At 48.9% G+C, this 20353-nt stretch overlaps 1 protein-coding gene across 3 annotated transcripts in view; it reads left to right on the forward strand.

The window, feature by feature from the left end:
• Positions 1–282: 282 nt before the first annotated feature.
• The window catches only part of Cog2 (component of oligomeric golgi complex 2), a 33119-nt gene continuing 13048 nt past the window's right edge, over positions 283–20353 (forward strand). For 2 of the 3 annotated variants that reach the window (XM_048800362.1, XM_048800363.1), the window contains exons 1-8: positions 283–444; positions 9061–9222; positions 10143–10208; positions 12171–12251; positions 13705–13808; positions 17085–17220; positions 18144–18323; positions 19349–19473. In XM_048800362.1, the coding sequence (XP_048656319.1) occupies positions 373–444; positions 9061–9222; positions 10143–10208; positions 12171–12251; positions 13705–13808; positions 17085–17220; positions 18144–18323; positions 19349–19473 (926 nt within the window). In that variant the 5' untranslated portion in view covers positions 283–372. The remainder of the gene's footprint in view (positions 445–9060; positions 9223–10142; positions 10209–12170; positions 12252–13704; positions 13809–17084; positions 17221–18143; positions 18324–19348; positions 19474–20353) is intronic. The other variant, XM_015504316.2, reaches the window with a different exon arrangement.

Raw genomic sequence — 20353 nt, forward strand, 5'->3', positions numbered from 1 at the left:
CCGGTGGCGGATAGGGGCTCGCGGGCGCGGCCACACGCCACCTGCGAGTAGGACGGATGCACTCGGGCCCCTGCCGGGTGGACACCGCGCCGCAGAGCCGGGTCCAGCCTGTTAAGCTGCAACCCAGCCGCCGCTGGGCGGACCTGTCGTAGGGGAGGCGCCTTCCCGGGCGAGCGCGAGGCTGCAGTGCCGTCCTCCGTCGCCGGGGACAGCACCGCCCGGAAGCGCCCGTTGCTCCGCGCCGCTCTTGGCGCCGGCCGTGTGCAGCCGCCCGCGGCGCCGCCATATTGGCGGAAGTGAGCCACGTGAAGGGGCGGGCCGCCGCGTCCGCCTGCGCAGTCCGGTCGGACTCTGTGCTGAGGGGTCGGCAGGATGGAGAGGCGCGGGATGAGCCTGCCCACCGGGCCGGACGCGCTGTGCTTCGACAAGGACGAGTTCATGAAGGTGCGCGGCCCGGGTGGCGGGGCCGGGCGGGGGCCGCGCGGAGGCCCTGCCGTGGCCCGCCGGCCCGGCTCGGGCTCCCTGGGCACTGCGCCGAGACGCCCGCTTCCCCCCGCCCGGTGCACTCGCTTCCCCCCTGGAGCACCCGAAGCCAGGTTGAGGATAATTGCAGAGTGCCGACTGCAGAGAGAGGAGCTCTGGACAGGCCACCGGGGGTGAATTCCGTCGGGCTCCGCCTTGGAGCCGACCGCGCTTGGCGGGAGCCGGAACGGGCCTGCCTGTTGGCTGTACCGCTCCGGTTGTCTGAAACCGTCCAAAATAGGTGGCATTCGATTTCTTAAGATTGGGATTTTAGCCACCACTCAGTAGCTAGTTTCAGAGTTAGAAAGTCACAAGTTTGGGCTTACTTAGTAGACATCTAAAATGCCTCTTGTTCCACTTTCTTTGCTAACTCTTTCAAGGGGTAGTGTTTTTTTCTTGCTTAGTTGGCCTCTTTTTGATACTTGTATTCAGTCTGCATCTCCGAAGCTCTAGTGTTCTAAAAGCCTGTGTATCCCCTGGAGCGCAGGTATCCACATGTGGGGCTTAGCTAGTCCCACCTAGTCCCACCGATGCTGTAGGATGCTGTAGCTGTGCCCCTCCGGCGGATTCACACCAGGCCTCTACTGAAAAGCATGATTTGAATGGAATTTCTGAAATACTTCAGAGACTGCCAACTGATCCAGAAACCCAGTGTTCCACCCCCTGCTGAGAGCTGCCCTGAAAGAGTGGGAAGAACTAGCCACATCATGGGGAGAGGTATCCTGAAGGAAGAAAGGACTGCCAAGATAAGGGACCTTCTGACCTCAGGAATCTTGTCCACCTCTAGACTTGCGTTCCTTCAGGCCCAGAGCCAGCATCTTTTCTGACTCCCTAGTCCCACTGTCTTTCTCACTCAGAGCTGACAGATGCCTTTGATAAGTACAGCTTCAGAAAGTAGAAAGCACAAAATACAAGTCATAAAACAGATCTTGGAATTAGCAACAGGAATGCATATTTTTTCATGGCTCTTACACTTCTCAATATGCCATGAAGTTTGTAGCTCTGATATATGTAACCACTTGCATATAGAAGAAAATACAGAGAACGGCTGTTCTGTGTGGAATGTTGATATCCTAGGTGGAACTGGAAATTAAAAGTTATTTGCAATTCCTGTTTCCTTCAGGAAGACATGCATACGATTTTGTGGCAGAAAAGATGTGTGGAGTGCTTGCTGGGTGGTTTGTACATTTGTGCCTCATTTACATTTTTGTAGCAGGTATAGGTATTATGCATGAGGTTAAAATGTCAGGTATGCATTAGGAGAGTTGAGGTTATTTGAAGTCCAGTCATTTGACAGGACATTAGTTTTCCTAAGATGGTGACAGCCTGCTTGGGCAATGGTAGCAATTGTTTATTCAGTTAGTGGGCAATTGATTGATTACCGCCTTTGTGCAAATCTAGATATGAAGGAGGAGGTAAGGTTTGGCACCCAAAAATGTGCATCCAAAAACTTGCACTTAGAGTAGCTTGAGTGTGGGAGGATGTCACAAAGGAGACTGGACCAGTAGGTGGGGTGGGGTTGCAAGTTGGAATGGGCCTTGTGTGATATTTGAGGAATTTGTGCTCCATGCAAAGTTCATTGTGGAGCTACAGTCAACTTTTTTTTTTTTTTTTTAAGGAGAGAGAATTTTTTAATATTTATTTTTCAGTTTTTGGCAGACACATCCTTTTTTTAAATTTTATTTTTTATGGTGCTGAGGATCGAACCCAGTGCCCTGCGCATGCCAGGCGAGCGTATTACCGCTTGAGCCACATCCCCAGCCCTTACAGTCAACTTTAAAGTGGGAAATTATATAGTCACATTCGTGGCATTGGGACTGATTAATAACAGGAGGTTACTTAACCCTTAGGGTTGGCAGCCAGTTGACAGGAAGTAGGACATAAGGCTCAGTGGTAGGAGAGAAGGTGGTGTGCTAACAAGGACAAGTTAGACCATGAACATGGGCATACTTTTGAAATCACATCCTTCCTCTGTCTCCTTGTGTGACTTCACAGGCCATCAGATGGGTATATCCTCAGCTGCTGCTAACAGTCTCAATCCTGCCTTCCCCAACTGGTCTGGGGCTTGGCCTTCTGAACTGTGCACTGTTGCTGGCTGGCGTGTCCTCATCTTCACAGAACCTTCTTACCCCTCTCCCCATGCCTCCCCACTGGCTTTCACACATGTGCTTGTGATTTAGTTTCTTCCCCTCAGTCCCCCACCTTTAGCTCTTCCCCTGGAACCCCGGGATTCAGAGTTGTCACCTTTCACTCACGCTCACTTCCTGCTGACTTACGGCCCCAGTATTCCTCTGCATAGTTCTCACAGTCAGCGGATGTTGATCTAGTACACCTTTCCCATCTCCTTCCTTCACCTCAGCAGACCATTGCTTTTTCAGAGACGCTCTCTGGCTTTATTTTAAATAGTCATTGTCCCTCTCATAGCCACTGAATGGCTGTCTATAGGCTCAGTCATGTGTTCTTTCCTTTTCACGTGCCCTGGTGATGTGCTCCATGCAGATTCACTGACCACCTATAGGCAGGTGACACAGGTTCCTGTCTCTGGCATGTGTGTCTCCTGATCTCCAATTCTGTGTACTCAGCTCCCTGACGTCCTTCTGGGGTAACCCTGCACCTCAAATTCAGCATGTGTAAAGCTGGATGTGTGGGAAACAGAGGAGTGAACTTCCTTCCCTTGAAGCCTTTTACCTTCTCGTCTTACCTGTCCAGAAAATACTCCACCACCCAGCCAGAAGATGAGTGCTCCTTTTTTTTTTTTTTTTTTTTTTTTTTTTTTTTTNTTTTTTTTTTTTTTTTTTTTTTTTTTTAGTTTTAGATAGACACAATATCTTTTATTTTTTATTTTTATTTTAATGTGGTGCTGAGAATCGTAACCCAGTGCCTCACACATGCTAGGCAAGTGCGCTACCACTTGAGCCACAACCCCAGTCCCAGATGAGTGATTCTTTTCCCCTTTCCATAGTCCAGTCTGTTACCAGGCTTCATGATTTCACTTCTAAATGCCTCTTTTTTTTTTTTTAAGAGAGAGAAAGAGAGAGAATCTTTTTTTTTTAGATGGACACAACACAATGCCTTTATTTTTTATGTGGTGCTGAGAATTGAACCCGGGTCGTGCCCGTGCTAGGTGAGCGCTCTACTGCTGAGGTACAATCCCAGCCCCCTAAGTGTCTCTTGAACTCATCTTCTCTCAATCTCCTCCATGACCTTCTGAGTTACTTTTATTTTGGGCCATTGTACTCATGGCTGCTTCTGAGTTTCCTTCGTCCCTTGTAGCCTTGTCTAATCCTTTTTCTATATTGCAGGCAGGATGCTCTTTTCAAAATGCATATCTGATCTTGCAAGTATACTGGCTGGTCTGTGTGCCTGGCCGAGAGAAAACATTTCCCAAAACATCTTGAGAATCCACAACAGTGCACTCATTCCATTGGCAGGTAATCCTTAATGGCATGAAGTTTGTTTCAGTCAGAGTCTAAATCTGCCTGTGTTGAACTTAGGTCCTTTCTAGGGCCTCCACCTCTTGGTGGCGTTATTAGACCTCTGGACTGGCACTTCATACCTCTTTAATGACATGAGAAATTGGGAGCGTCCTTGTGACTGTCAGTGTCAACAATATGTTAATGAACTAGTGGGAGATGAACCACTCTTTGAGAGTCCTCGGTATTTTATTTGGATGCATTGTGAATATTGAAGCAAGTGTCCAGGGCCACCTGTTTGTCTTGGTGTAGAGACACTACTGATCGAATAGTGACAGCATGAGGTACACGCTCCAGTTTCAGCTCTGCTGACTGCCCATGTGACCATGCAGAACACTGGCTTCTCTGGAATATATCTCCTTGTTAGTATGATAGGGTGGCATTTATCTGATTAATATTTGCAGTTCCTTCCAGCTCTTGACATTCTGTGTTTTTTCTGGAAAAAAAAAAAAAAAAGGAAAGAAACTGGTACTCTTTTCTTGGTTTACAGATGAGGAAGCTGAGGCTCATAAGTGGTTCGCCTCCCTAAGATCATACCCCTAGTGAGGGCAAACTAGGGCCTCTGTCTGCTGACTCCCAGGCTTTGGCATTGGAGAAGTAGAAGCAAGGCACCTTGTCTCAATAGGAGGAGCTCTATGCTCAGAGTAACATCAAGAGCTCACGAGCCAGAGCTGAGGTGCATTGCCTTGCGTTCAGGGCTGAGGCCAAGGCCTTTCACTAAGGAAGGGAGTCTAGTCTAGCACGCCTGGTAAGCTGGCTCCGCCTATGGGTTAGATGGAGTGAGTGTGGCCAGAGGGGGAAGGTGGGCTGCCAGGCATTGGATGCACGGACAGGAGCTGGAGACAGTGACGAAAGGGTTTGTACCACAGCTTCCATCAGCAAGAAGTGGAAGTGTCTGCTGCTGCAGACCCTCGCCAGCATCTGGTGCATCCTGGCACCTTGTTTACCTTCCCAACTCCCTAAGAACACGTGATATCCGTCATGTTTTCAGATCTTTTGCCCATTTTTAAAGTACATTATTTCTTATTGCCCCCTTACCGATTGGCAAACAAAAATTGTGTTCAGAAATGTGTCGTGATGAGCAAAAAGTGCAACTTATGCAGTACAGGGGGAGAAATAAAGAATATCCACGCACTTCTGCCCTAGTCAATGCTTTATTCACTCAAATCACTCAATACCCTTTCACTCTGTAGGTTCTTAATCGAGAAAACGATAATCCTTAATGCTGGGCACTGCAATAGACAATCAATTCACAGCAAACAATTCTAGATTAATTCTAAGCACTGCAAACACACTTAATCATGACAGGCTCATGACAGACCTTCCCTCTGCATGCTAAATTCAAGTGTCCAATCTAAAGTCTCAAGCTCTAGGCTTTAAGTCCAGCAGGTACACACTTATACCGAGGTGATCAGATCTCCTAGGGTAGAGCTGACAGCTGACTGAGGAAAGGGTGGTAGGGAGAAGTTGTGGCTCTCCCCAGGGTCAAGATATGACTGCAGAGTTTGAGAGCAATGAGGAAGATGCAGAGGATCAGCAAAGGATGAGAAGAATTGGGATATCAGTCCACATCCTCATCAGGCTCTCAGCATGAGGGCATCAGTGTTGGCTGGCTGAATGTCTCTTCATTTGCTCTATTATTTATACCAAATTTTGGGGCTTTTGACCTCCCTTTCAAACCTTATCATCTGCCCCCTGGATCTCTTAGTGACATCATTTACCCTGGGGTTAAAACATTTGCTCTGGTGGTTCCCACCTTGATCTTTTCACCTTTCCCTCTTATCCAGTGAGGGCAGCCTGACAGAGGCTTCATTCTGAGTTTATCAGGTGGGGGAAGTGACTTGTTTGTGCCTGAGGGCCATGCTGGAGGGTTCCATTGGCCATGCCTGATGAGACTGCAGGTGTCAAACTGGAGTTTTTAAAGTGGAGTTGCTTAGGTTCAGGCCTAAGGTCGTCATCACTGAATGGTGTCCATCTTCTCTGATGCTTGTGAAGTGATTGCCATAGTCATGCTAGTATGACTACTGAGGGTCATACTACCCTCCTGTGCTGACCCTCCCCGTTCCCTGTGGTCAGAGGGCATAAAATCCACTTTTTGGAGCCGGATTATTAAACTACAGTTATGCTGTAGGTTTGCTCTCTGGAGTGCGTTCATCTCATCCGTGAAGTCTGTACCCCTGGACCCCACCCACAGCCCTGATGTCCACCCTTCTGCATACTCCAAGGTGCTGTGTGTAAGTGGGGCCACGCGGTGCCTGTGTTCCTGTGTCTCACGTCACTGTCTCCATCAGCTTGGTGGCAGGTGGTAGGCTTCCCTTCCTTGCTGGGCAGGCACATGGTGTGTGCTGTGTTTGCCTTGTGCCTTTACCTGGAGGTGGACACTGGCCACCTGTCATAGCTGTGGTGAACATGGCCTGCAGATTCTTCCGAGAGGGACTTCATTTCCTTTGGATAAGTCCCAGCAGTGAGTTGTTGGGTCCAAAGGTGTTCTTTTACTTTTTAGGAGCCTTCATGCCGTTTTCCATATAGGCTGCAAGATTTTCTGTTGTTTCTAATACTTCTGTCTGTATTTGGGGTTCAGCACCTTTTTCAGGTTATCTGTCCTGTCAATATTTTCCCCCAGCCTGTGTCTGTCTTTTCCATCACTGGACAGTGTCTTGTAGAGCAGAAGCTTTTGGTTTGAATGGAAGTCTAGCTTATCAATATTTTCTTTCCTAAATTGTTTTTGGTGTTGTGTCTAAAAAGTCATTGCTGAAGCCAAGATCATCTAGACTTTTCTCCTGTGTTATCTCTTAGAAGTTTTATAATTTTGTGTTTTAAATTTAGGTCTATGATCCATTTTGAATTATTTTTTGAGAAAGGTATAAACAATTTATGTTTCAACAATTCTGTTTTTTGGTACTGAATTGAACTCTGGGAACACTTTACCACTGAGCCACATCCCAAAGCTTTGTTTTTTTTTGTTTTGTTTTGTTTTTTAATTTAAAAATTTTTTAATTTTAGCTGTTGATGGACCTATATTTTATTTTTATATGTGATGCTGAGAATTGAACCCTGTGCCTCACACATGCTAGACAAGCGCTCAACCACTGAGCCACAACCCCAACGACCCCCACCCTAGAGCATTTTAAGTTTATTTTGAGACAGGGTCTGGCTAAGTTGCCCAGGCTGGCCTTGAACTTGTGAGCCTCCTGCCTTTGCCTCCCAATTGCTGGGTTATAGGTGTGTGTGCCATTGAGCCCAGCTGGGTTTTTTTACACATGGAGGTCCAGTTTTGCCAGTATCCCTTTTGAAGTGGCCATCTTTCCTCTTGGTTTTGCCTGGGCCCTGTGTCAGCGATCTGCTTACTCTGTCTGTGTGGCTGTTTCTGGGTGCTTTGTTGTTACCCTGGTCTTTGTTCTTTGGCCAGACCCAGTGGCCTTAGTGACAGTAGCTTTAATAGGAAATGTTAAAAGTGTTAAGGAAGGATAGTGTCTGTCCTCTGGATTTGCTTTTCTTCTTCAGAGTTGTGTTGGATAGTCTCAGTCTTTTGCCTTTCCAAATATGCTTTAGAATCATTCTATTAATAAACCCATAGTTCCTGGGATTTTGATTGGGGAAGAACTGAGTTAAGGATATTGAGTTTTCCTACTACCCATGAACTGGTATATCTCTACATGTTTTAGGTCTTACATTGCTTTCTTTCATTGGAGTTTTGTAGTTTTCCTCATGTAGATCTTGTGCAATTTGTTAAATTTGTACTTTGTGTGCTAATGTGAATGTGTTGTGCTTTTTTGTTGTTGTTGGGGTTACTGGGGATTAGACTCAGGGTACTCAACCACTATTTTGTATTTTCTTTCTTTGGAGATAGGGTCTCACTGAGTTGCTTAGCGCCTTGCTTTTGCTGAGGCTGGCTTTGAACTCATGATCCTCCCGCCTCAGCCTCTGAAGCTGCTGGGATTACAGGAATGCGCCACCACGCCCAGCTGTGTTGTGCTTTTACTTTCAATCCACTTGTTCCCTGCTGGCTTGTGGGAGAATAGTTGGGTTTTTAAAAATATTTTCCTTGCAACTTGCCTTGCTACTGTTGTGTATGAGTTCCAGGGGCATTGTTGTTTTGGGTTGGTTTCTTTTGGGATTTTCTATACCATTACATCATCAGAGCACAAAAGCAATTTTATGTCTTCCTTCCCCGTCGGTACATCTTGTATGTCCTTCTGTTAGCTTAAACATAGAGTTATTGAGCAGGATTAGTGAGAGGGGCCATTCCTGCCTGTTCCCCATCTTAAGGGGAGGAGTCTATGTTCTCCCTTGACAGAAGTTTAGCTGTGGGTTGTTTGTAGGTGTTGTCTGTAGAGTTGAGGAACTTTCCCATCTTGTTTCTGGTTTTCAGAATGTATTTGTCATGAGTGGTGTGGATTTTTTCAAATGCTTTTTCTGCATCTGTTAATATCACATTTCTCTGTTGATGTGATGGATTAATAGATTTTTTGATGTTAAACCATCTTTGCATATTATTGTTATTAATTTTTTGAGATGGAGTCTTGCTGTATTGCTCAGGCTGACCTCAGACTTTGTGCAGACTTCTGTGTGCCACAGACACACTCAGGTGGTGGTGCTTGGGAGAAGCAGTTACACACAGGCCTGCATGTTAAGGTTGTGTGTGCACACCTGTGTGTTTGTGGTCTGGGAAAAGGTCTGCAAGGAGGTAAAGCTCAGTGTTAAATAGTGTCAAAGTACACATCAGTAGTGCTTATCCCTGAAGCTTGGAAGTTGGTTGTGTTTTTTTTAATCCTATCTTGCATTGCACATTTATCACTTATAAAATTCAGGAGAAAAAAGCTTTCCTGTTCTGAGAAGCATCCAGCTGAAATATCATCTTGAAAACAGTCCTCTGTAGAGTTGAGTTGAACTCCATGGAAGAGTTCCTCGTCAGGCCCCTCTGGGTGCCCTCATGAGGTGACCAGCAGGTGCTCCCCTCGGCACAGTGCTGGCCTATGAGTGATTGGAGTGCTGTCTCTTCCCTCTGCATAGGAAACCTGGGGACACCGCAGTCATTCTTCCCTCTCCTGGTTTTACTTTCCAGGAAGATTTCGACGTCGACCACTTTGTGTCTGACTGTAGGAAGCGGGTGCAGCTAGAGGAGCTGAGGGATGACTTGGAGCTGTATTACAGGCTGCTTAAAACAGCCATGGTGGAGCTCATCAACAAGGACTACGCCGACTTCGTCAACCTCTCGACAAACCTGGTAACAGAGCCTTGGTCCCTGCTGTTCACTGTGCGCACACATGATTTCTCTCACGTGGAGTGTGCTCAGAAACTTTTTAGTAGTAGAACTGGACTTCCTTGGTATACCTTCTTGTTTGTAGTTCCTGCTCATCCAGGACTTGCCTCCTGCTTGTCCTGAGCAGGTGTCAAGGCCCAAGAGTAAAGGTACCAGGGCGGAATAGTGGCAGCTGCTGCTGGCCCCAGGAAAGTGCGCTGGAACCAGCTAATTTGTCCTCAAGGAAATGTTTAGTTTGCTTTCAGATATGTGTGCTAGCCAGAGCCAAGTTGGCAGTGGCCACTAGGGATCTCCAGGAGGCTTGATTTTTATAAACTGTGAGAATAAGTTTCACTGAGTACTTTAGTTTGTAAAAGTAGTTTAGAAATGCTTGGGTTTTAATGCTCCCAAAATTTGCCTTGTAGTCTTCTTGGTCATATTTTATTTTGCTCTTAAATCTGTGCATGGAAAGAAGTACAGAAAGTAAACACCTCCATGGAAATTTTGAAAGGCATTAAACTGAATGAGCCACACTGGTTTTGGGAAACACACTGCGGGCTAAACCTTCAGTGGGATTAGAAACCCAGGAGACTTTACTCCTGTCCTATTTAATTCAGATTTTCTCAAGTCAAGCTGTTGTTCATCAGGCTCTTGTGCCAACTGGTTGGACGTCATAAGTTCACCTCCAAAAGTTTTCAGTCATTAAGAACTTTCATCCAGAGGCAGATGTGTCAAGGGAGCCTTTTGTTGATGATAACTTCCCTTACCTTTGTGGATTTCACATGTGTAAACAGATTTTTTAATACGATTTTTTAAAAAGTCTAGTACTGCTTCAGCCATTAGATAGATGCTTACCACCACTCTTGCCTGTGAAGTGTTTGTGCCACAGTGTCTTTTGCCCTTAGGTTGGCATGGACAAGGCCCTCAACCAGCTTTCTGTGCCTTTGGGACAGTTACGAGAGGAGGTTCTGGTAAGTCCCCAAATAACATTAAACAGACTACCATAAAGCATGATGTGCTTGTTTTGTTGCTGTTTTTGAATGATCAGAAATTACAGCACTCACTCAAAAAAGTAAGAATAAGTGGTTCTTTTTGTTTGCATGTGATAGTGCAACCTAAAAAAGTCTTTGATTTGAAGGTGACAGATTCTTAGAGTTAGCGTTAAAATGTGGGAAGAAGGAGGTTTTTTGAAAACATCTCCTTAATAAGCAGTCACCAGCTTGCAAGTGCACTGTGTTTTAAACATTTGTGATTGTCCAAGTGTTTCCCCAACTGATGTTTCATGTGTGGTTAGGTTCCTAGAGCAGCTCACAGAAGCCATTTAGCCCAGTGCAACTGAGGATGATATGAAGTTAATGTAATCCTAATAGACATGGTGTTTTTATGTTTCTCAGACCAGGCTGGCTGTGGGAATGGGACTCCCCACCTCTAGCCTTGAACAGTAGAGGGACAGTTCTGGCAGTGTTTGCCCTTAGGTCAGCATGGACAAGGCCCTCAATCAGCTTTCTGTGCCTTTGGGACAGTGGACATGCTACCCTGTCCACTGCCCTCGAGCCACCTCCCCGTCTCTGTCAGTTCCCAACTTGGGGCCCCCAGCACAGATGAGCTGTCACAGGCTTGGTGCACTACACTGTCATTTCCTGTGTAGACCACTGGGTTGTGTGCAGCCAGGACCGCCTGTGTACTGTCCCTAAGAGTGCCTGGCACATGGTCAGCTCTGAGATACAACATGAGGAGACTTTGAGTCTCTGTGTGGGGCTGGGAAGACAAAGTAAGGTCCACAGGAGGAGGCCAGATGTTCACATGTTCTCGATGTGAACATCGAGAGAAGTCCTGATCTGTGTCTTGAACATTTACATTTCATTTGATTTTTAAAAAGTGTGTCAAGGTAGCTGTCTGTGCAGTGGTCTACTGCTAGATTCCACACCCTCCTTGGCTCCCTAGACTCTCCTGTCCAGCCCTGTGGATGGGCCTTTCCCGAGCCTCCATCTCATCTGTTGCCCTCCTGACTTCTGCTGTCACTTGTCCCCACCTTTTCCTACAGCCACGCATGTGGCTACCGCTTCCCCTAGGATTTGGCCATAGACTTTTGCTTCCTTTTTGAAGCTGCTCTGAGATCCTGAGGTCCCTGAGAGCTGAGACTGTCTTCTCCGTTGCGTTTTCGTGTTTTAGTAGCTGACATTCAATGGGAAATTCCTAATGTTTGTTGAATGAATGGATTTACTTTGCTGTAGAACTTTCGTGATCTGTCCAGTTTATCATGTGGCTTCCATTACCTCATTTTAGTCTTGTCCCTGATGATCCCTTGCTTGGCTTGAGTCATCAGCTTACGACCTAACCTGTTTTTCCGCCTGTGACCTCCCCCTTTTACTGGCCATCCATTCAGGCTTCTTGACTCCTGAATTTCCCCATAGGCCATCCTCATCACAACCTGTCAGTGTCAGAGCGAATAGGAGCTGGTCCTGAGACCTGTCCGGGCCACGCCCTCCAAAGCCAGCCCCTCTCTGAATTCTGCTCTTCTCCCCCAGGTCTGTGGTGCACCTGGGTGTGTGCCCGGCAGGCCTAGGTGTCTGTCCCCACCCGTCTTTGGAGGCCCCTCTGTGCTCAGCAGCGCCCGCAGGCTCCTTGGGTCTGCCTGGGCCCCACCCTCTTCCAGAGGCCCAGGGGCTGCCAGGTTTACCCTCCCTGCCCTGACTGCCTAAGTGCTTGTCCTACCTGGATTATTTTATTTTGGCAGCTACTTCAATGTGACCGTGGCTTCATGTCACTTTGCCTGAATAACCTGACAACAGTTGTGCCTACTACTTTGAAATTCTGTCAGTATCTGCACAGTCCTGGCCTGTAGACACTGAGTCCTCTGGAAATGAATTAAGTGTGTAAATTTTGTGATGTTACAAAACAGTTTTTTCAGTACACCCTCTTCATTGTTTTAGAGTCTTAGGTCAACTGTCAGTGAAGGGATTCGGGCAGTGGATGAACGAATGTCAAAACAAGAGGACATTAGGAATAAAAAGGTAAACCCTGACACCTGACCCCAGAGCCTCCGCTGCTCGTGCAGCTATAGCTGCTGGACTGTGGGGCCTATGGTCTGAGGCCTTGGTGGGGAGGAGCGTGGTGTTCCTCGAGCTCAGGGATCTGCGGCCCGGCCACGTGCTGAGGGGCAGTGCCCAGGCCTTCTCACTCCTGGTCTGTTAGGTCCTGTGGTAAAATGGGTGAGGAAAGTAAGGACTTTCTAAAAGGAAATTGCATATTGCTCTTGTGCTTTATTTGTGGGAGCATTAACATTTTTAAAGAAATATGTGACCAGCCAACCCCGTTTCCCACTGCCATCTCATTCTTTTCAGTCACATTACCTACTAAAGACAGAGGACAGAGTTTCCGAGTGGTTGTATTTTAAAATTCCACTTTTTTCAGAGGAAGAAGCTGGCTCAAGGGCATGAAGCCTTCAGAGCAGGCGAGCTAGCCGCTTCCCAGCAATGTCCTCTGTGTCTTTTGGAGGTGCCGGAGCACTCTTGCAGCGTCCCCCCAGGCTGCCCCTGCAGGCTCCTGCTCTGGGGATGGGGTACCACGCTTCAGGCCTGCCCAGTCTACCTGTTCTCCCCGTTGTGTCATGGCTTAGGCACTGCCTCGCTGTGCAGTGGCTCTGGGTGAACTTGAACTTTCTTTGTGATTTTTTTTTTGTGTGTATGATCGTTAGTCATACTGGCTGAGTTAGTTGGATTTAGAATTTGTAATTCTCACCCTGGAATATGCTCTGCCCAGAGCCTGATTTGGAGACCTTCGATTCCAAATCGTTCTCCTGAAGGCCCCTCTCAGCTTTTCCAGCTGAGAACGTAGCACCTCTCTAAGAGAGCTCCTGTTCCCAGTGTCTAGAGCAGCGTGTTCCCAGCAGATGCTTAGTAGCCATGGTTCTGCTGGTTTTTTTGTTTGTTTAAAATTTGGTGCTGAAAATGGACCATGCTAGGATGCCCATGCTAGGCACTGTTTGCCCTGAGCCACCCAGCCCAGCACCCGTTCCTTTAGGAATAACTGTATCTCTTGGTGTCTGTAATGAATCAACCTTTGAGTGTGTGGGTACAGCAGGCTCATGTAATTCAAGAGGATCCGGGTGATTGTGAATCAAAACAAAACCTGAAGAGTGGTCTCAGGAAAATGAATGTAGCACCAAAAGAAAGGTTGTTTAAGATAAGGAAAGTAGAAAAGAAGAAGGTTGCAGGTTTGGGAAAGCAGTGACGTGTTGTGTTTGTTTAACTGTAAAATAAGAATAGTGAAACGTGCTGGTTCTGGAAAGCCAAGGTGAAGACTTGCTCTCTAGGGAATTTGATGTGCTATGGAAGTTGTGAAAACGTGGAGGCTCTGAGTATCCTGTGTTGGCGCTGCTCTCTGCCTCCTCTTACGCGGGGAGATGCGGTGGTTGCGATGAAGCATGCTGATGACTTTCTCTTTGCCTGATGTTCACTTTCACAGATGTGTGTGCTGAGGCTGATGCAAGTTATTCGATCTGTTGAGAAAATTGAAAAAATCCTAAATTCTCAAAGTTCTAAAGAGACATCTGCACTAGAAGCAAGCAGGTAAGTATTTTTACTAAATACTTCACACCCAGGCTGGAGATTTTTTGGAGTTAGTATTCGTTTCCTCTGAGGGGAAAACCCCATAAGAAAATCCAAGTCTCTAGCTTAGTGTTTTTTGTTAAATTTTTTTTCTTTTAATATTTTTAAAGTTATCAATAGATCTTTATTTTATTTATTTATATGTGGTGCTGAGAATCGAACCCAATGCCTCACACATGCTAGGCAAGCGCTCTACCACTGAGCCACAACCCCAGCCCTGGCCTAGTATTTTTAAAAGTAGCTCAAGAAAAGTGGAGTGCCAGAGTTGCCGGGCCTGGAGGCTGCAGGGCGCGGTTCCCGCCCGCCTTTCTGGGGCTCAGGCAGTGTGCTGCTGTGGAAGGTTTTACCTCTGAGCTGCTCACCCATGAACTAGCGGAGTCCTGCTGATCTGGGGAAACCACATTCATCTTAGCCCTCCTTTTTCAGTAGGCCAAGGCATTGCCATTGACGTGTCTCAGGTCAGCATGCTTGTGTCGTTTAGGAGCAGGACAGTACACTGTGGTTGAAGTGTAGATGTTGAAGTGGAAACTCCTTGCTGGATACAGACAGCCTTTTCCTCATCACACCATCGCTGTCTTACCGTCCACTCTGAGTTTCACGCCAATGGGCAGATGAGTGACTCAGGAATGAGTGGTATAGGTCCTGCAGACCCCAGCAGGATCCCCACAGGAAGGTTCTGGGTGCAGTGGGAGGACACAGCTTGGTGCTGCACACCAGCCAGAGGCCGAGTGCCACCTGTGGAGTGAGGCTGCACTGCTGGAGCGCCACCTGAGGCTGGGGGGCAGCCGGCTGGTGCCTGTACCTCGCAGGCCCTCAATCCTGTTGGCAGCCACTGCCCTTCCCCAAAAAGCTGGGATGAGCTTCTGGGAGGCCACCATGACCAGATAGAACTGGTCGTCCTGTAAAGGTCTGCTCTTGCCTTCCAGGAACCTTGACTCAGATGTGGAGGGCCTTAGGACAGCTGGCTCCTGCCTCTCGGCTGAGGAGGGAAGTGTGCTCCAAGGCCTCACCTGCTCAGGCAGGGTGTCTAGGGAGTGGTCAGGGACTGCAGGCCTCCATACTGGTGCTTCTGCCCCTTCGTGTCACTTGTGTTGTCACCTTAGCACTGAGAAGTCAGTGGCGTCTTGGTTGTCTTTAGCTCCTCTACCTGTTCTCCTCCTACTGCAGTAACAGCCCTCCACCTGTGCCCTCTCGTGGCACACCCTGCCCGCCCTCTGTCTTTGCCTATTCCAGCTATTCCTCCTCCAGGCTGCATGTCCCCTTTGATGCCAGCTCTGCTGGTGTCAGTCCTCAGGGCCATACTCCTTGTCTGCACTCTCTGGGTACCTTTACCTGCTGTTCTGGTCTTGACCACCCTGGAGAGCTGGGCTCTTTGCTCTATCCTTAGACGTGGTCAGCCCAACCACTGGAGTCTCCTGTCTGTTCTACAGGCTCCTCGCATTGATCTTGTTGAAAACTGGACTTGTGACCCTTCTCCACCTCTCTCCACCTGTAAAACACTCTCCTCTTTCTTCTCTTGTTTCAGGAAACAGTGCCTCCTTTCCCTAGGACCTAGCTTAGAGTCCTCAGGGTTCACTTTCCCTTTGTCCCTCCTCTCCTCTTCTCTGGCACACCAGGCAGTCCTGCAGTGGGTGCGGCTGCCTCGCTTGCAGACCTGGAGGTGTCTGCTTCTTGCCTCCCTCTCCCACTGCCTCTTTCAGGCTTGGCCTCCTGGCTGGCCATTCACCTTCTCTAATGCATTGACTCCGAAGCTGCCTGTCTGGTTTTTCAGATTGGTCCAGTCGCAGCTCACCTTTGACCTCCTAAGCCCCTCTTGGCCATTTCTGTACCGCTGTTTGGATCTACCGTGGTTCCCTGATGGTGAACCCTGTGAAGTACGTTCCACAAGTTACCTGTGGCTGTCTGTCTTCCAAGGCTTCCTTCACTTTTGCCCCCTGTGGTCTGCCTGACTTCTTTTTGTGTCTTCCACATCTAGCTCACAGCATGCTTAAGGTGTGGAGAGGTGGTTGTTTAAGATACTGTGCTAACTGCAGAAACACTATGGATTTGTTTTTTAAAATTCACTCCTCTCTCCTGCCTTGGATACTGTCGTCCCCCTGCTGTCTTTAAACTCAGGCCCAGTTGGGACTATAGTGAATGTCCCAACAAGACACTGAAAAAGTTACCTTTTATAGGTTGGACTGCAGGATTACTTCCTCCAGGAGGTCATCCCTTATCTCTCAGATGCTCTGTGCTTCCAGCAGCCTCCAGGGAGCTTCTCTGTGAGTTGGAGCCATGGACTAAGTTGTGTGCTTTCTCAATAGACTGTAAGACCCCTGACATGAGGCCAGGCTTCCCTTGTTACACCTGCAGTGTGGAACCAGTGGTACCTAAGGAGAGCTGCCAGACCTCACCCACTGGTCCCTGAGTGCTCTCCTGTGCCTTCCCTGGCAGTGTCCATCCTAATGCAGCAGATCTGAGCTGCTTTAGCCCTGGATCACCTTCAGAGGCATCAGCAAGCCTTGAGCTATAGAGAAGGTGCAGCCAGGGCATGTTAGTGACTGGCGAGCATTCCCGCAGGGTGTCCCCAGCCAGGGCATGTTAGTGATGGGCGAGCGTTCCCGCAGGGGGTCCCCTCCTCTCTGTCTGGACAGGATCTTCTGTGTGTTTCTGCTCACTTGCCACTTGTCCAGCGGAAGTACCTTTGTATTTCTCCTTTGCTGGCTTCCTCCTCTTGATTGGTGTTGACACTCCAGTGTGTGTTTAGAGACAGAAGTGCATTTATCACAGATAGATTCGGCCTGACTCAATAAGTGTCCTCTTTAGGACTCGGAGCAAATAGCCCGATAGCCCGATTGCTATTTCTGCTGTGCATAACTTAATTTTAAAGTAAGCTATTACATGAGCTTTTGGCATTTGAGAAATATTAGAGGTATTTCAGAAGAGGGAAGAATGAGCAGGTAGAGAACAGGAGAGGAACAGGTAGGAGAGGGAGAGAGAGAATGGAGATTGGGAATGGGGAGCTTGGGAAATGTGCACCTCCGTGGGCTGCGCAGCCCTGTGGCTTCATGCTCGGCCTGTGCAGGACTCGTTGCCCACCAGCGACTAGCTATAATGCACTGTCCTGTGGCCTAGAGAGAGAGCAGACTGATGGCAGGGAAACCTGGCTTTGACCTTGTGACAGAATACCCATGGAGCCACCTGACAAGCTGGGTGGTGGCACACTGCTGTCTGTGGTGCTCTTCTGTACCTTCCCAGGCGTCAGGCTCTGCTTATCATCCCCAGCCCCCTGCTGACTGGACAGACCTTGGAGAGGATCGCCACAGAGTTCAACCAGCTGCAGTTCCATGCGGTCCAAAGCAAGGGCATGCCTCTGCTGGACATGGTGAGGCCGGTGAGTCATGGCTGCCTCTCAGCCCCTAGCCTGGCCCCTGCAGGGTGGTTGGTTAGTCTGGGGATGTGCCTGTGCTGGTTTGGAACTAGTCTTGACTTCTTGTCGGTTTTGAGTTTGGGGGCCTTTCTTCTAAGTGTCATATGTTATAGATCTTGTGTAAAGTTCAGTCACATTTCCTACATTACAAGAGTAATGATTCTGAATTTTATGTGATTTGATGTATGTTGTAAGACAGCTATAATTCTTCCGGTGACCTTGATTGGATTTTAAGTCTGTAATGTTAATCAAAATTGTTTGCTCTGCAGCTTTAGAGAAAAACAACCTTTTCTCATTCTGCAATTAGGTCTATATTCTTTTTTCTTTTTTAAATATTTTTTTAGTTACAACTAAAAATGGACACAATACCTTTATTTTATTTGTTTTTTTATTAATTAATTTATTTTTATTTTTGGTACTAGGGATTAAACTCTGGGGCATTTGATCACTGAGCCACATCCCCAGCTCCATTTTGTATTTCATTTAGGGACAGGGTCTCATTGAGTTGCTTAGCACCTTGCTTTTGCTGAGGCTGGCTTTGAACTCGCCATTCTCCTGCCTCAGCCTCCAGAGCTGCTGGGGTTATAGGTGTGCACCACTGTGCCCGGCTTATTTGTTTATTTTTTGTGGTGCTGAGGATGGAACCCAGTGCCTCACACATTCTAGGCAAGTGCTCTGCCACTGAGCCCCAGGCCAGGTCTCCGTTCTTTGGTGAACCAGAGATAGACTGACAGAGAGACTAGGGCAAAGGGGAGTTTGTTCTTATGCCTCAGCCTCAGGAAATGTCGGTGTTTAAGCGTCACACATCCTCTTTGGGGTCAGACACAGTGGCGTGCCCTGGATGCATAGGAGTGGTTCTGACGGGGCTGTCCTGCCATTGCCCACAGCGGATCGCAGGCATCACAGCAGTGCTGCAGCAGTCTCTGGAGGGGCTCCTGCTGGAAGGGCTGCAGAGCTGCGATGTGGACGTCATCAGGCACTGCCTGCGGACCTACGCCACCATCGACAAGACGCGGGACGCTGAGGCCTTGGTCGGCCAGGTCCTGGTGAAGCCGTACGTAGATGAGGTGCGCCCTGCGCACATGGAGAGCAGTGCTCTCTGCTGCCACTCTGCTGGGGGCTGGGAGGAGGCCGGTGCACCAGAGGTCTTCCTGGGAGGGGCCCTGTCACTGCAGGCCAGCCATGAGGAGGCCAGTCCCGTCTGTACATCAGTGTGCCCCAGCACGCTCTGTGGTATTCTGGTGTGGTTAATCAGTCATGCCCCCGTCAGGTTGGACAGCGTTTGAGCCAGTGGTCTCAGGTGGAAGCCCCAGGTAAGCTGAGGACAGCACTGGAGCATGGGAGAGGGCAGAGACAGGGAGGTAGTGGTGCTCCCCCAGGTGTGCAGGGAGCAGGTAACACTTGGGCCCCCAAAATACGGGGGAGTGTGCCGAGCCAGGAAGGCGAGAGGAAGACCCAAGGCAGGGACTCCCATAGTACGACAGCAAGGTGCACTACTGCCTGGGTCCACTGCTGTTGGGGCCTCATTGGAGATAGGAGGGAATGCAGGGGACAGGCCACCCACAGTGTGTGGAGCTTGCCTCTCACTGAACATTCTCTGCTCAGCAAGTGCAGGATGAGCAGAGGTCATGCTCAGTGACCTGAGGGTAAGAGTTTTTCATTCTGACTCCCAGCCTCATGCCAGTATTCAAATGGTGACATGCACTTTCTCCCACCTCTGGCTCACAGCCTGCCCTGAGCTGAAGGAGAACAGAAGAGGCCAGGGCAGGACAGTGAGGCGCTGTAGGGGATCCTGTGCTCTGGCTTAATGCTTTTCTTAAAAGAAATTATTTTCTTTTTAAGTTCAGCAGGAAACAGGTAAATGTGGGGCTTGCCTGGCTTAGGCCAGTCCCTGTCACCTGGCCCCATCACCTGGCCAACATTGCCCCATGGTTAAAGCCACAGCTGTGCCTTAGGAATTGACCTTGAGTGTGACGGGTTTACTGTTTAGAAACAGGCCTGTTTTCTGGCGCAGGAGGCGTGTTTTTGAGGTGTTTTGTTTAATTGTTCATATGCAGTATGTAGTTTACACTTTTAAATGCTTTTTTCCCAGGTGATTGTGGAACACTCTGTTGAGTCACATCCCAATGGCCTTCAGGTCATATATGATAAGCTCCTGGAGTTTGTCCCCCACCACTGCCGCCTCCTTCGGGAAGTCACAGGTGGCGCTGTTTCCAGGTAACCTGAGGGCCCTGCCTCAACCCGCCTTGGCTTGCGGACTCACACCTGCTAACTGCTGCGCCCGGCCTGCTGCTAGGACAGGCTTGCAGGAGCAGGGTCCCCGGGAGTGTCCTCATTTGGTGGCTCGTGCCACCGTGCCCTGGGGCAAGTATATTCAGCCTTGTTCACGGAGGAGGAAGTCACTGTGAAGCTAGAAATAGGGCTGAGTCCCTGCAACAGGGCCTATCCCCTTTCCCCTCTGCATGGCTGAGTCCCTGCAGCAGGGCCTGTCCCCTTTCCCCTCTGCACTTGCTGCAGTTCTGATTCCGGGGTCTAGTGTGTGAACACCAGTTCAGCTGATGAATTTCATGCCTATGGGGAGGCCGTCTTCAGCCTCTGTCTGTATAGTTGGTCTCCAGGACTTCTCAGTACTTTCCAGAGTCTGCCAGTCCTCCAGCCGTTGCCATGGTCCAGCCTTTGGGAGTCCTGCAATCTGTAGACTGGACCTTCTTTCTGAAGGCTGGGTGGGGAGGATCCCACTCCTGGACCCAGTGGAGGAGGCTTCTCGTGGTCGGGACTGGCAGCTCCTGCACATGTGGAGCTCCACCACACAGTACTGCACCCTTTCCCCAGCCCTCCTTCTGTGCTTATGGTGCCCGCCCTTCCCACTGAATCCCCACTGCTCGTGAAGCCCCAGCTAAGACTCCCTGTCTTCCAGGACACCCTCCTTTGTCCTGATGTTCAACATCAGTCATACCCTGGATTCCAGGGACCTTGCCCTTGCTTCTGTGGGCTGACATCCCTCTTCCAAGAGGCCACCCTGCCATCAGGGCCCACCCCTCCTCACACAGTGCCTTGAAGACCGCAGCCGCCCAGGAGTGCTTCACCAAAGCCTGCT

The sequence above is a fragment of the Marmota marmota genome, unplaced genomic scaffold (assembly GCF_001458135.2).
Source record: "Marmota marmota marmota unplaced genomic scaffold, marMar, whole genome shotgun sequence".
NCBI lineage: Eukaryota > Metazoa > Chordata > Mammalia > Rodentia > Sciuridae > Marmota > Marmota marmota.